The 15,024-nt window shown below is 40.7% G+C and overlaps 1 protein-coding gene and 1 long non-coding RNA gene across 2 annotated transcripts; both read left to right on the plus strand.

The window, feature by feature from the left end:
• Nucleotides 1-722: 722 nt before the first annotated feature.
• Nucleotides 723-13,451, plus strand: LOC119483153 (scavenger receptor cysteine-rich type 1 protein M130-like). The gene is made up of 7 exons (XM_037761239.1): nucleotides 723-862; nucleotides 7,363-7,395; nucleotides 7,495-7,785; nucleotides 9,141-9,455; nucleotides 11,936-12,220; nucleotides 12,827-13,156; nucleotides 13,444-13,451. Exons 1-7 carry the CDS (start codon nucleotides 817-819, stop codon nucleotides 13,449-13,451), a joined length of 1,308 nt encoding a protein of 435 aa, XP_037617167.1. The 5' UTR covers nucleotides 723-816.
• Nucleotides 13,452-14,065: 614 nt separating this feature from the next.
• Nucleotides 14,066-15,024, plus strand: LOC119482459. The gene is made up of 2 exons (XR_005205431.1): nucleotides 14,066-14,116; nucleotides 14,240-15,024. It is a non-coding gene; the product is annotated as an uncharacterized LOC119482459 (long non-coding RNA).

The raw sequence follows: 15,024 nt of genomic DNA on the forward strand, positions 1-15,024 counted from the left end.
CCTTCTAAACACATAGACATGTAAACTGAGAGAGATTTACTCAGTGATGCAGCCTACATACAATTCTCTCCAATATTAGCTAATAGTTAGTTTAGATCAGTAAATGTCTCAGTTCATGAGGCCGGCCACCCACGTTTTCTTTTTTTCTAAAAGGTTTGCATACAGAGCCGGTCCTGACCTGATCACACACACACACATCAAGTTTTTATTCACAGCTCCAGACCCACTGAAACACTAAAATATCCTCCTGCACCATGTCGTATCTCAGCATCGTTTTACAGCTAACAGTTTTAGGGACGCTCCAACAGGAATCGACAGCTCTGAAGAGACTTTTGGACTGTTGGACGGACTAAACAAGACATTTAAAGACGTCACCTTAGACTCTGACAGACTGTGCTGCACATGTTTCACTGTTTCCTGATGTTTCCCTTCCTCACTGATTGATTCCATGAATAACAGAACGGACAGGTTCATCAACTATTAATATAACGGTTAGTTGCAGTGGTAGTTCAGTCTGCTCTGAACGACTCTCTGCTGAGGTCAACACATTTAACAGGAAATGATAAGAACACTCTGAGAGCATTAATCTGACAGCAGCATCTCAGCCTGCCCTGGTTGTCACGGTAACAGAAAACCACAGTGCTATAATTAGTAATCTGTCAACAGCTTCTTATCAACACATCAGTTCCTCAGACACGCAGGTCAGAGGAGGATAAATATCGTGTAAAACTAAAGAAGAGTAAATGATGAGTGAAGCTGCAGCTCTTCCAGTGAGGACAGCACACACAGAGCAGAGAGACGGTCTACCTGGACATCATGGATCACCTGTTGGTGCTGCTGCTGCTGCTGCTGTGGAACTCAGGTAGGACTCTGCTTTAAACATCATGTGTTCTTATTCACACCTTTATATTGATCTTTAAATCAGTGAACCACCTGATCACAAACACACCCTCATATTATATTATACTAGTAATACAACCTCATACTATACTAGTAATACAACCTCATACTATACTAGCAGTACAACCTCATACTATACTAGTAATACAACCTCATACTATACTAGTAATACAACCTCATACTATACTAGTAGAACAACCTCATACTATACTAGTAATACAACCTCATACTATACTAGTAATACAACCTCATACTATACTAGCAGTACGTACTAGTAAGATGTGATTTCCAATACTAAATATATTCATACATTTGCATAAAGCAGCATATTTGTCCACTCCCATGTTGGTAAGAGTATTAAATACTTGACAAATCTCCCTTTAAGGTTCATTTTGAACGGATAAAAAATGTGTGATTAGTTTGTGATTAATCATGATTAAATATTTTAATTGCTTGACAGCCCTAATTTAAAGGAAAAAAAGGATTTGTGTGGCCCTACGCAGCTGCATATTCAGCGTATCGGGCGGGCCGACGCTGATCACCCCCACACACACACATCACATCACGTCACATCACCTACACACTCAAAGGAAGAAAAGACTAAAAGGGAACATGGATGCTGTAAAACCGTACACATTAAAGTTATAATTAGGGCTGTCAATCGATTAAAATAGTTCATCTGGATTAATCACAAATTAATCAAACATTTTTATATCCGTTCAAAGTGAACCTTAAAGGGAGATTTGTCAAGTATTTAATCCTCTTATCAACATGGGAGTGGACAAATTGTGCAAATTTATATATATATATATATATATATATACACATATATATATATTTATATATATATACATACATATATATATATATGTACACAACCATCTCTAGGGTTTACAGAGAATGGTCCGAACAAGAGAACAGATCCAGTGAGCGGGGGTTGTGTGGACGGAAATGCCTTGTTGATGTCAGAGGTCAGAGGAGAATGGGCAGAGTGGTTGGAGATGATAGAAAGGCAACAATAACTCAAATAACCACTCGTTACAACCAAGGTATGCAGAATACCATCTCTGAACGCACAACACGTCCAACCTTGAAGCAGAAGACCACCCAGTACTAGCAAGGTGTACCTAATAAAGTGGCCGGTGAGTGTATATATTATTGTAAATCAATTAACAACACAAAACAATGACAGATATTGTCCAGAATATTGTACTTATTTTCATTATGAAGTAGAAATGTATAAATAAAAGAAAACAGAAATAAATAAGTTTGGGGAAATAAATAGGGAAGAAATTGCAAAGGGAAAATAAATAAATAAATACAATTTAATAATTTATAAATTAATTTATTAATTTAAAATAAATAGAAAATAAATAAATAAATTTAAATGTTAATGAAATGAATACATAAATACTACGGCTGTCAATCAATTAAAATAGTTAATCATGATTACTCACACATTTTTATATATCTGTGTTTTAAACTTGGGTCTCTTAAATATTCAGTCTTTATTTTATTTATCCTATTTCAACACTTTTAATGGTTCTTTTGTGTAAATTGTTTTAAGGTTGTATTATGATTGTTTTAACGTTTATGTGAAGCATATAGTGCGCTATAAGTGTTCTATATGAATAAAATTCATTATTATTGTTATTACAACGGTGGCCTTATAAAATTATTTCTGGGGCCGGATCTGGCCCTGAAGCCAGTAGTCTGGGTTAAACTGTCACAGAGAGAACGGGAACGCGCTGCGTGCATTTTACTGACATGAAGCGTCATGATTTCTGGATTTCCTGTTGACTGATCGCTGATATTTTGATGCTTCAAAGTTGCCTGAAGTTTGTTTAAATCAACGGGTTTTTATCAACTGATAAGAGGTCACCTCAGCTGAACGATTAGACGTCACTGGAGAAGATGATCTGGCCTGATGTTTTTTACAGAGGTGTAGAACTGCTGGAAAGGGTGGACCCCACAAGGGTGGACCCCACAAGGGTGGAAAACAAGTGTGTGTGTGTGTGTGTGTGTGTGTGTGTGTGTGTGTGTGTGTGTGTGTGTGCGTGCGTGCGTGCGTGCGTGCGTGCGTGCGTGCGTGCGTGCGTGCGTGCGTGCGTGCGTGCGTGTGTGTGTGTTGAATGCAATAAGAAAAGTGCTGATATAGAATATTAAAGGCAGAGTTCAACATTTGGCATCAGGACATGGTTAGCTTAGCTTAGCATAAAGAGTGGAAACAGGGGGAAACACCTAGCATGGCTCTGTCCAAAAAAACATTCATGGTTATTTAGTTTTAATCACACATTTTTATGTCTGTTCTAAATGAACCTTAAAGGGAGATTTGTCAGGTATTTAATACTCTTATCAACATGGGAGTGGGCAAATATGCTGCTTTATGCAAATGTATGTATATATTTATTATTGCAAATCAACAACACAAAACAATGACAGATATTATCCAGAATATTGTACTAATTTTCATAATGAATTAGAAATATATAAAGAAAAGAATACAGAAATATATAAGTTGGGGGAAATAAATAAGGAAGAAAATGCAAAGGGAAAATAAATAAATACAATTTAATAATGTATAAATTCATTTATTAATTTAAAATAAATAGAAAATAAATGCAAAGATAAATAAATACATTTAAATGTTAATAAAATGAATACATACATACTAGGGCTGTCAATCAATTAAAATAGTTAATCATGATTAATCACACATTTTTATATCCGTTCAAAATGAACCTTAAAGGGAGATTTGTCAGGTATTTAATACTCTTATCAACATGGGAGTGGACAAATATGCTGCTTTATGCAAATGTATGTATATATTTATTATTGTAAATCAATTAACAACACAAAACAATGACAGATATTATCCAGAATATTGTACTAATTTTCATAATGAAGTAGAAATGTATAAATCAAACCAAGTGTTTGATTCTATCTTTAGTCAGTTGTTATTGCTGTAGTCAGTGGAGCCGTATGTGTACTCAGTAATGATCTCTCTGGGCGGTGGGCTTCATGGTTAGTGACTGAGTCCGCCATAGATTCAGACTCATGACACATTGAGAGGAAACGATGCAGCACGTTATCAGTGATGCTGTTTGTAAGATGCTCTGATTGATATCAGCCTCACTGTCTCCTGTTTACTCTCCTACAGCCGTATCTGAGCTGCATTCATTTACTGCTAATGCTAACACAACAATTCCTGCTGCTGCTGCTTCACATTAAAACACCTCAACTGGACAAACACAGTGGACTTTTATTGTGAAGCAGCAACAGGAAACCCAACGTATTCATCACTGAGGACCAAAACAGGAGAGACCATATATATATATATACGTATATATACATAGACATGTGTACAAAGTGTACCTAATAAAGTGTCCGGTGCTAGTACCGGGTGGTCTTCATCTGCTTCAAGGTTGGACGTGTTGTGCGTTCAGAGATGGTATTCTGCATACCTTGGTTGTAACGAGTGGTTATTTGAGTTACTGTTGCCTTTCTATCATCTCCAACCACTCTGTCCATTCTCCTCTGACCTCTGACATCAACAATGCATTTCCATCCACACAACTGCCGCTCACTGGATATGTTCTCTTGTTGGGACCATTCTCTGTAAACCCTAGAGATGGTTGTGCGTGAAAATCCCAGTAGATCAGCAGTTTAATACTCAGACCAGCCCGTCTGGCACCAACAACCATGCCACGTTCAAAGTCACTTAAATCCCCTTTCTTCCCCATTCTGATGCTCGGTTTGACCTTCAGCAAGTCGTCTTCACCACGTCTAGATGACGTAATGCATTGAGTTGCTGCCATGTGATTGGCTGATTAGCTATTTGTGTTAACAAGCAATTGAACAGGTGTGCCTAATAAAGTGGCCGGTGAGTGTATATATATATATATATATATATATATATACATGTATACTCAGACATGTATATAATAGACATATATATAGAAATATATATATAAAGACATGTATACATAGACATATATATATATATATATACGTATATATATATATATACATATATATAGAGACATATATACATAGACATGTATACAGACATACGTACATAGACGGGGTCCTAAAAATCAGGGAAAGGGCTCTATATTCCCCAGCATTCACTAACAACAGTGCAACATTTATGTTGCAGAATGCTCGCTCAATTAACAATAAAGCACTACTCATCCATGATATCATCACTGACAGGAAAATCGACTTTCTCTGCCTAACTGAGACTTGGCAAAATCAGCAGGATTTCATGGCACTTAATCAAGCCACTCCCCCTGGATATGTCTACATACAGAAGCCTCGCTCCATGGGTCGTGGCGGCGGGCTGGCTGTTATACACCGAGCTGACAGCTTCAAAAGACTTCTCAAAACCCACCTCTTCACCAAGGCCTATGGCCCCTAGCTACTGTTATGTTCCATTTGTTGTGTTTATTTATGTCTATGTTGAAGCGTCCTTGGGTTTCTTGAAAGGCGCTATATAAATCCAAGTTATTATTATTATTATTATTAAATTAACTACATTTTAAGATGATCGAGGGGGCCGAAAACTGGAGCTCTGGCCCTTTCCCCCGCGGAGTTATGATATTACAAAGTTTTCCCGAATTGTCTGGGCTCTCAGCGCAACCCTTCATCTGTCCACCAGATGGCAGGCTCTTTGGGTATTGCCATTGGACGGGGTTGTCCAAAGGCAATACCGTAATCACTCGGGTATTGCCATCGGACGACGCCCAAAATATGGCCTTAATTGGTTAAAGGTCAAGAAAGGTCAACGTGTCCACTGGCAATACATTAATATTGACATTTTCGGTGTTTATATTTCCAAAACCATTGATTTTTTCCTTTCCTGCAGGCGGAGCTTCCCGTGTGCCAAGTTTGAAGTAAATCAGAGAAATTTGATAAAATGGCTCAAAACACTCTGAGAGACAGAAATCCAATTCCAAGTCGCTACGATTGGCCGAGGTATTGCCATTGGACAAGGTCCACTCGGCATACCTGAAGCTCTGCAGTAAGGTATGTGAAGTGGACTTGATTTGTCCACTTCACATACCATACTGCAGGGCCTCGGGTATGCTGAGTGGACAGAGGCCATATCTACAAAGTGCCTTGGGCAAGGAGGCTGAAAGCTACAGGGCTAGTTCCTGGAGGCCAAGGCACCAATATAGTCAAAGTCCAGCTCCCCAAACATAAAGATGTTAACAATATAGCCTCTGTCCAATTGGCTTACCGACTTGTTGAAATCGGTTGAGGAATGTAGACGTTATAGTGCTTTTTATCCAGAAAAACGGCAGCTCCCCCGTTCCCTAGTACAGGGTTACAGGCCAGTCTTGCCTGGTCCAATATGGTGCCCACGTTGATGTATCGCTGCAACGGGCTGAAGCGTCCAATGCAGCATCTATGTATATATTTCTATGGGAGATTTCATGACTCGCTGGGCGTGCCAACTCAGTATGCCCGCCCCTACTCTGCCTCTGTTTGGCTATACCCTTCCAGACGTTCCAGGCGTCTGCTAAACGCTAACATTAGCCTAGCTATAATGCTAACCAGCGCAATGAACTAGAAAGGCTGAATATTGGCAGTTTTATGAAAATTGATGGTGAATCAAAGTGAATTTAATAATGAAATAGCATACGAAAATTGTAAAAAAACGTACCGTCGTTGGTTTGTAGTGGCCAAACGGCGGTACTACAACATCCGTGTCCGTCACGTGATGCAAATGGGACAATTTTTGGTATTTTTTTCCTACAAAACAACCTAGATATTGCTACTGATGGATAATACACACCAAGTCAAAGTTGTGACAAGCATTATTGTGTGATTAGTTGAAGAATCACACAAAATACCAGTTTTGCAGTGTTGTTTTGTGCACAATTTATTTGTGAAATTGGCAAGTTTCTAAGAAATAAAAAGGCAACTGGCCATAAATAACAAATTATTTATATAACAGGCAGCATTTTTATTTTTTTTATAACTTCAACTTGTTATTCTTGAAGTCACTGAGAATTGAGAAATACTAAACACTTTTTAGTAAAATGTGTCTATTTGCAAGTTTAGCATGAATAAATGTTACCGTTTGCCTTTGTGTTTACATTCTTTGATATAACTTTTTTAAATAATAAATAATAATCTTATACACACTTTATTCTGCTTTCATGACATAATTTACCACACCGCCTTTATTAGTGCACAGCGGACTGGAGTAGATCCCGAAATTAGCACCGCTATGTACTGAATCCACAATCGTGAAATACTGAAAGATTCACTTATTGTTCTGCGTACTGCCGACTAAATGAAGGATTAAGTTTGCACACTGTAAACACTGAAGTATACTCAAGCAAAACGTGTCACATGACTGACGGCCGGGCCGGTCTCAAGGCACCCTGTCAGCGGCTCCGTCACGTCTCCAAAAATGTACTTAAAACAATAAATATTTGTGTATTTCTACAGGACTCCAGGCTGAAGAAAATCACAACTCAACAGGTAAATACAAAAAGAGAAATAAAGAAATAAAGTCAAGTCTCAGTTTAATCTTTTCTTAAATTCACCTCTTTTACTGACGACTCTCTTGTTTCTGTTCAGAGCCTGTCAGGTTGGTGGGAGGAGACAGTCGCTGTGCAGGAACACTGGAGCTGAAACATCAGGGAGACTGGAGACCAGTGAGTGGCTCTGACTCTTACTGGACCCTGAAGGAAGCAGCAGCTGTCTGCAGAGACTTGGACTGTGGCTCTGCTGTTTCTGTAGAACAGAGAGATGAGTCCTCAGACAGATCTATGTGGAGGATCAGCTCTTACTGTGTTCAGTCTAGATCTACTCTGAGGGAGTGTGCAGCATCACATTCCTCTAACTACATCCTGAATCTCACCTGCTCAGGTAAGCCCATCAGTGACATCATCTGTGACATCATCTATGACAGTAATATACCCATAATGACACACACATGCAGCAGCTAGAATCCCAGCAGACTGTCTCTAGCAGCCATGATGGAGTCTGTTGATCTGCTGCCTCCGTAAATCAGCTGCTGAATGCACCAAGATGTATATCTGTAGATGTGAAATAGGCTTGTCGCGGTAGTCGGTGTTACATGGTGGTCGGGCACACACCGATTACATTACGTCCCCACCGTCCCCACCGTCCCCACCCTCGTCTCGCTTTTTATACAGTAATAAAACCCATTTACTTTATGTTGGTGTGTCAGCAGCATGTTATCAATAGATAGTCGGACGACGGACGCTACGATCTGAAAGTGAAAGCATCTGCTCTGTAAGGAGTCAGCTCAGAGTAGCAGGAGTCAGGTTTCACACACGGGATGAGAGAGAGCTGGCAGACAAGACGATGGCGGAGGATTTGGTGACGAAGTGAAAAGCAAACGCACCTATTTGGCAATATTTCAGATTTAAACCCAAATGCTATGAGGGATCCACAACGTTAATGAGGTAATCGCCGTGAGGAGGACGGAGCGGTTACAGCAGGTGTGAGACACACCGCCACCCGACGGTAGAGATCAGAGTCAGCACGCTACACATGTTGACTGTAATCTGTTCTTGTAAAATGTCCGGTGTAATCGGTAACATTGGTGTTGCCATCAGTTCATTAACCGGAGGGAACATTTCCTCACCGTCACATCACTAATATGAAACATACATGCCTGCTGCTTCAGGAGTCCCCTCAGCCAACCAGCAACCAGCCTGAAAGGACTCCTTCTTCAGCTTTACAGCTTTCTGGTGATGAACTCATGTTGGAACTGTTCTGAGTCCAGTTTGAATCACTGAATTGTTGTTTCATGACATCTCTGTGTAAAAAAAGTTATTTTTTTATGCAATTAACATTTATCACAGTCCCTGTAACATCCAACATCATAGCACTATGTTGGCTAACACTTCATTTTACAGCTCCGCAACTTCCATGGTGATTAGGTGATAATTAGCAAGTAACCTATTTGATATTTCTTTGGAATTACTGCCAAATTACCCCAATATTTACCTCAAAATCTATCTAAGACTACTTTATTATAAACATTATTTACTAATTATCTGCTCAAATATCATGTAAAGGTTAAAATAGGGCCCTGAGGCTTGAGAAGAGGCTGTGTGCTGCTAGATAATCGATGGCAGGGACCGCTCTGAACTCCTCCAGTTTGAATCACTGAATTGTTGTTAATGACATCTTTTTATTGAGTGTCTGGTGTCTTTTATCTCTCTCTATTTCATCTTCTATCATCTCTCCAGACTCTGTCAGGCTGGTGAATGGGACTAGTCTGTGCTCAGGCAGACTGGAGGTGAAGACTAACCCCTCTAACCAGTGGTGGTCCTCAGTGTGTGAAGATGACTTTGACCAGCAGGATGCAGAGGTGGTCTGTAGGCAGCTTGGCTGTGGGGCTCCTTCAGTCCTCCAGGGGGCGCTCTATGGAGACGTGGAGGCTTCAATGTGGACCAAAGAGTTCCAGTGTGGAGGAACTGAGTCTGCTCTCCTGGACTGTAGAAGCTCAGGCTCAGATAGAAACACCTGCTCACCTGGCAAAGCTGTTGGACTCACCTGCTCAGGTAGAAGAGGAGCTGCAGCTCTGATCTGGTTCATTTCTGTTCTAATGAAACTCACTTTATTCTTTTACTGACGACTCTCTTGTTTCTGTTCAGAGCCTGTCAGGTTGGTGGGAGGAGACAGTCGCTGTGGAGGAACACTGGAGGTGAAACATCAGAGAGACTGGAGACCAGTGAGAGACTATGGCTGGACCCTGAAGGAAGCAGCTGCTGTCTGCAGAGACTTGGACTGTGGCTCTGCTGTTTCTGTAGAAGAGAGAGAGGGGTCCTCAGACAGATCTGTGTGGAGGATCAGGTCTGACTGTGTTCAGCCTGGATCTGCTCTGAGGGAGTGTGCAATATCAAGTTCCTCTAGCTCCATCCTGAATCTCACCTGCTCAGGTAAGCCCATCAGTGACATCATCTATGACATCATCTATGACAGTAATGTTTCCAGTATGTTCCTTCCTCCGTCACAGTGACAGTCGGTGGTTTCCATTGGACTGAACTGTAAAGTTATCCAGGACAATGACATCCTAAAGTGTAGAGAAGTGTATGGAGAGCTGTTTTAACATTTAATAGCTCAGCTTGACTATCAAGAATTAACATTAGAGATATCTACAACTACATTCTGACTAGTCGTAATCACATTGTGACTAGTCAGAGTTCTTATTCCAGATGTCTATAACCTCATTGTGACTAGTCAAAACGACATTTAGAGATATCTGTAATTCAGTTCTGACTATCCTAAATAACAGTTACAGATATCTCAAACCTCATTATGACTAGTCAGAATTAAATTGTAGATATCTGAAACTGGAGTTACGACTAGTCATAATTCAGTTGTGGATATCTGTAATGAGAAACCCCATACACATGAATGGTAAAAGTAGTTTTGATCGTACTAGTCTAAATGTAATTACAGATATCTAGAATTAGAGTTATGACTAGTCTAAATGTAATTACAGATATCTAGAATTAGAGTTATGACTAGTCTAAACAGCGTTGCAGATATCTCTGATGAATCTCCTGTCCAGCTATTAAATGTTGAAACAGTTTGCCATAGAAGTGGGCTTGTTTCTGAAAGCTTCAAACTCTCCACAGCCTGCTGAGCTTCACCTGACAGGACACACCTGTCTGTCTGGAGTCCTTTTCCATTTCACAGTTCCTACATCCTCCATTCCTTTCCTCGCCTCCTCTCCTCACGTCTTAGTCCCGCCCACCAGAGATGTGAGCTGAGGAGGCGAGGAAGAGACGCGAGGAGAGAGGAGTTGAGGCAACAGGCTTTTAACAAAATGAGCCCTCCTCTCCTCAGAGCCGTCATTTTAAAGCCACATCAATTAAATATGACATGTGGCCTCTTTGATACGTCACAGGTGTCTCTGTTCACATTTCTATTTCATCAATTTGTGTGTTATTTTAACTAAATTCTATATTCACCCACCAGCAGCTCATTTTATATGAATGTTCCCTTTAAACCAGAAGGCTGGATTTATTCTATTACATCAGGGCTGTGTATTGGAAAGAATCTGGTGATATGATACGTATCATGATACAGGGGTTACCATTCAGTATATCACCATATATTGTAATTCTTTTTTAATTTAATTTTAGGAAAACTGTCATAGTATAAAGAACACAACATCATATGCATAAAATCTGAGTAAAAAAAGTTACTTTTTTATGCAATTAACATTTATCACAGTCCCTTTAACATCCAACATCATAGCACTATGTTGGCTAACACTTCATTTTACAGCTCCGCTACTTCCATGGTGATTAGGTGATAATTAGCAAGTAACCTATTTGATATTTCTTTAGAATTACTGCCAAATTACCCCAATATTTACCTCAAAATCTATCTAAAACTACTTTATTATAAACATTATTTAATAATTATCTGCTAAAATATCATGTAAAGGTAAAAAATAGGGCCCTGAGGCTTGAGAAGAGGCTGTGTGCTGCTAGATAATCGATGGCAGGGACCGCTCTGAACTCCTCCAGTTGGAATCACTGAATTGTTGTTAATGACATCTTTTTATTGAGTGTCTGGTGTCTTTTATCTCTCTCTATTTCATCTTCTATCATCTCTCCAGACTCTGTCAGGCTGGTGAATGGGACTAGTCTGTGCTCAGGCAGACTGGAGGTGAAGACTAACCCCTCTAACCAGTGGTGGTCCTCAGTGTGTGAAGATGACTTTGACCAGCAGGATGCAGAGGTGGTCTGTAGGGAGCTTGGCTGTGGGGCTCCTTCAGTCCTCCAGGGGGCGCTCTATGGAGACGTGGAGGATCAAATGTGGACCAAAGAGTTCCAGTGTGGAGGAACTGAGTCTGCTCTCCTGGACTGTAGAAGCTCAGGCTCAGAGAGAAACACCTGCTCACCTGGCAAAGCTGTTGGACTCACCTGCTCAGGTAGAAGAGGAGCTGCAGCTCTGATCTGGTTCATTTCTGTTCTAATGAAACTCACTTTATTCTTTTACTGATGACTCTCTTGTTTCTGTTCAGAGCCTGTCAGGTTGGTGGGAGGAGACAGTCGCTGTGCAGGAACACTGGAGCTGAAACGTCAGGGAGACTGGAGACCAGTGGAGGGCTCTGGCTGGACCCTGAAGGAAGCAGCTGCTGTCTGCAGAGACTTGGACTGTGGCTCTGCTGTTTCTGTAGAACAGAGAGAGGGGTCCTCACGGAGATCTGTGTGGTGGATCAGGTCTGACTGTGTTCAGTCTGGATCTGCTCTGAGGGAGTGTGCAATATCAGTTTCCTCTGTCTCCATCCTGAATCTCACCTGCTCAGGTAAGCCCATCAGTGACATCATCTATGACATCATCTATGACAGTAATGTTTCCAGTATGTTCCTTCCTCCGTCACAGTGACAGTCGGTGGTTTCCATTGGACTGAACTGTAAAGTTATCCAGGACAATGACATCCTAAAGTGTAGAGAAGTGTATGGAGAGCTGTTTTAACATTTAATAGCTCAGCTTGACTATCAAGAATTAACATTAGAGATATCTATAACTACATTCTGACTAGTCGTAATCACATTGTGACTAGTCAGAGTTCTTATTCCAGATATCTATAACCTCATTGTGACTAGTCAAAACGACATTTAGAGATATCTGTAATTCAGTTCTGACTATCCTAAATAACAGTTACAGATAAACGTTTAAACGGAAACGGCGGTGCAGTGAACACTCTGTTGTGCTGCCTCGTGCACGTCGCGGCTGATTGGGTAACACCTCTGACACACCCACCAAATGAGAGGAAACGCACCTCAAAGCCTGTTGTGCACCATTTCCAGGAAACACGCCGTTCAACCCAGAAACCATAGCAAACCAGTGCACGCTGTTTTCAGACTGAACGTGCTCCGGCTCTCAGCCAATCATCTCTCTGTGTTTACAGACCTGCTGCTTCAGCCCAACATCTCTGGGTCCTCCTCCGTGGACCGGGTCTCCGAGGCCCAGCAGCAGGGGTTTCACGTGCTCAGGGGCTCCACCTTCACCATCAGCTGCTCCGTCCAGCCACAGTACCCAGGAGGCTCCTTCCATCTCACCTTCACCTCCTCCACCTCAGCACTCAACTACACCCAGCCAGCTGTCAATCACTCCGCCCACTTCCTGTTTCCTGCTGCAGAGCCCGCCCACCAAGGAAGCTACAGATGTGTTTATCACGTCTATGTTTTTTCTCACGACTTCTTCTCTGAGAGCCGTCTGATCTCTCTCACCGTTGCAGGTAAGCTGACTGTTTACATGCAGGTTTGGAAAATGTGGAAATGATCAGCTGACAACAGAGAAGCTTTCATTCTGTAATCAAGGATTGAGCTTATTTTAATAATTAAGGACTTTTCTTATTTCATAAGAAGTTTACTTAATTTTGTATTTTAATATTTTCTTTTTTCATAAGAATTTAACTTAATTTTGTAATTATGAATTTTGCTTATTTTTTATAATTAAAGATTTTACTTAATTTGTAATGAAGGAATTTTTTTCATAATAATTTTCCTTATCTTTGTATTTAAGAAGTTTGATGAATTTTGTCGGAGCCTTCAGAGATCATAGGGATTAAAACATGAATAAAAGTTAGAGGTTTATTCTACGTGGAGATGACGTCACTTTAGGACGTCTGCTCACAACCGATTAAAGAGAGAAATGTAGTACTAGTACTTCATTTAAGTAGTACTAGTAGTACTTCATCAAAGTGCTTTAAGGGTTATGACATGTTCAGTCATAATAAGTCCGTGCATGTTGTTGTTTGTGGAATGACACTGTGACTACTGTCATTGTGTTCCACATGTCATATAGTAACCACACTTGTACAAAGTGGATGAATGTCAACAGCAAACAGTCGACTGGAGGACGGAGCATGTTTGGTTGTAAACATATAAAAGTCTCACTAAAGTCACGTCAGTTGTATTTCTACAGATTAATCTCAGAGGACTTTCTAATCTGTCCAACAAAGAACAGTCTCCGTCCTCAGAGTCTGGATTCACATAAAGCAGATTGAAGAAGTGCTTTTAGATTTCAGGTCACTACAGTTTGTGTTTAATGGGAGCTGTTGGACTCATGATGTCATGTGATGTGATGTGATGACTGTCCATGTGTTTGATCAGATCTAAGGCCTTTCATCATCAGAGCGATCGTACTGCCGCTGATTCTGCTGTTGGAGAACATTGGCCTTTACTTCTACTATAAGGTACTGACACACGTCTGTTGTTCAGACTGCTGACTGACATGAAGCACTCAGTCTGTGTTTATTGAAGTGAAGAGAGAGGAGTGATGCAGGAAGTCACATCTGTGTGCTGTCATGTGTCTCCAGGGCAAGAGGGGGCAGAGGCCGAGCAGACGGGAGAAGGCTGAGCCGGATTATTATAACCTGGGTGTTCCTGCAGCTGAAGAGGAAGGAGCTCAGGGAGCAGAGTAGCACCTCCAAGGAGCTCATCTCACATCCAGATGGATTTATAACACAACCCAGCAGCAGCTCATTTTAGACGCATGTTCCCTTTAAACAAGAAGGCTGCTTCTATTCTATTACATCATATACTATATCTGTTTCACTCTCAACATGAAAACCAACAATGTGTTAGTCTCTTGTAGCCCATTGGTTCCTCCTGAAGATGTAAATCTCTAAAAACACCTCACAAACATAAAGTGTCATTGAAAACTAGACTTGAAAGCAGGAATACCGGAGTCCGACCCAGGCCGACCGGGAACAGTGCTTTATATTAAATTAAGATAAATGTAGAACATTGATATATATCCTCTAAAGTCTGTATTACCTGTCAAATCTGAAGACAATTGAAGAATGAAATCCTGAGATCAGAGTAAAAACATGTTGGATCTGTAGATCTGGAGCACATCCAGGGTTGGTGAAGCACATCTGCTGCCACGTTGACAATCTGTTGGTGTTTGTGATTCAAAAATATCTATAATGAATGAATCAAAGTCATGTAGCCAGCAAACAAAGCAGAGTATTAAAAACCAGAGGCTGTTTTCACACCAGTTTCATCTGGTTAGTGACACATGAACTTTATGAGCTCACTTTAGCGCTCCCTTGTGGTTCACATGGCTCATTTATTGTTGTGAGCAGGACCACATTTAGCT

The sequence above is a fragment of the Sebastes umbrosus genome, chromosome 23, assembly GCF_015220745.1.
Source record: "Sebastes umbrosus isolate fSebUmb1 chromosome 23, fSebUmb1.pri, whole genome shotgun sequence".
Lineage (NCBI taxonomy): Eukaryota > Metazoa > Chordata > Actinopteri > Perciformes > Sebastidae > Sebastes > Sebastes umbrosus.

Coding starts and splice junctions, on each gene's coding strand:
- LOC119483153 (XM_037761239.1), top strand. CDS start 817: ATGGATCACCTGTTGGTGCTGCTGCTGCTGCTGCTGTGGAACTCAG. Junction 7,786..9,140: donor CCTGAATCTCACCTGCTCAG/GTAAGCCCATCA, acceptor TCATCTCTCCAG/ACTCTGTCAGGCTGGTGAAT. Junction 9,456..11,935: donor TGTTGGACTCACCTGCTCAG/GTAGAAGAGGAG, acceptor GTTTCTGTTCAG/AGCCTGTCAGGTTGGTGGGA.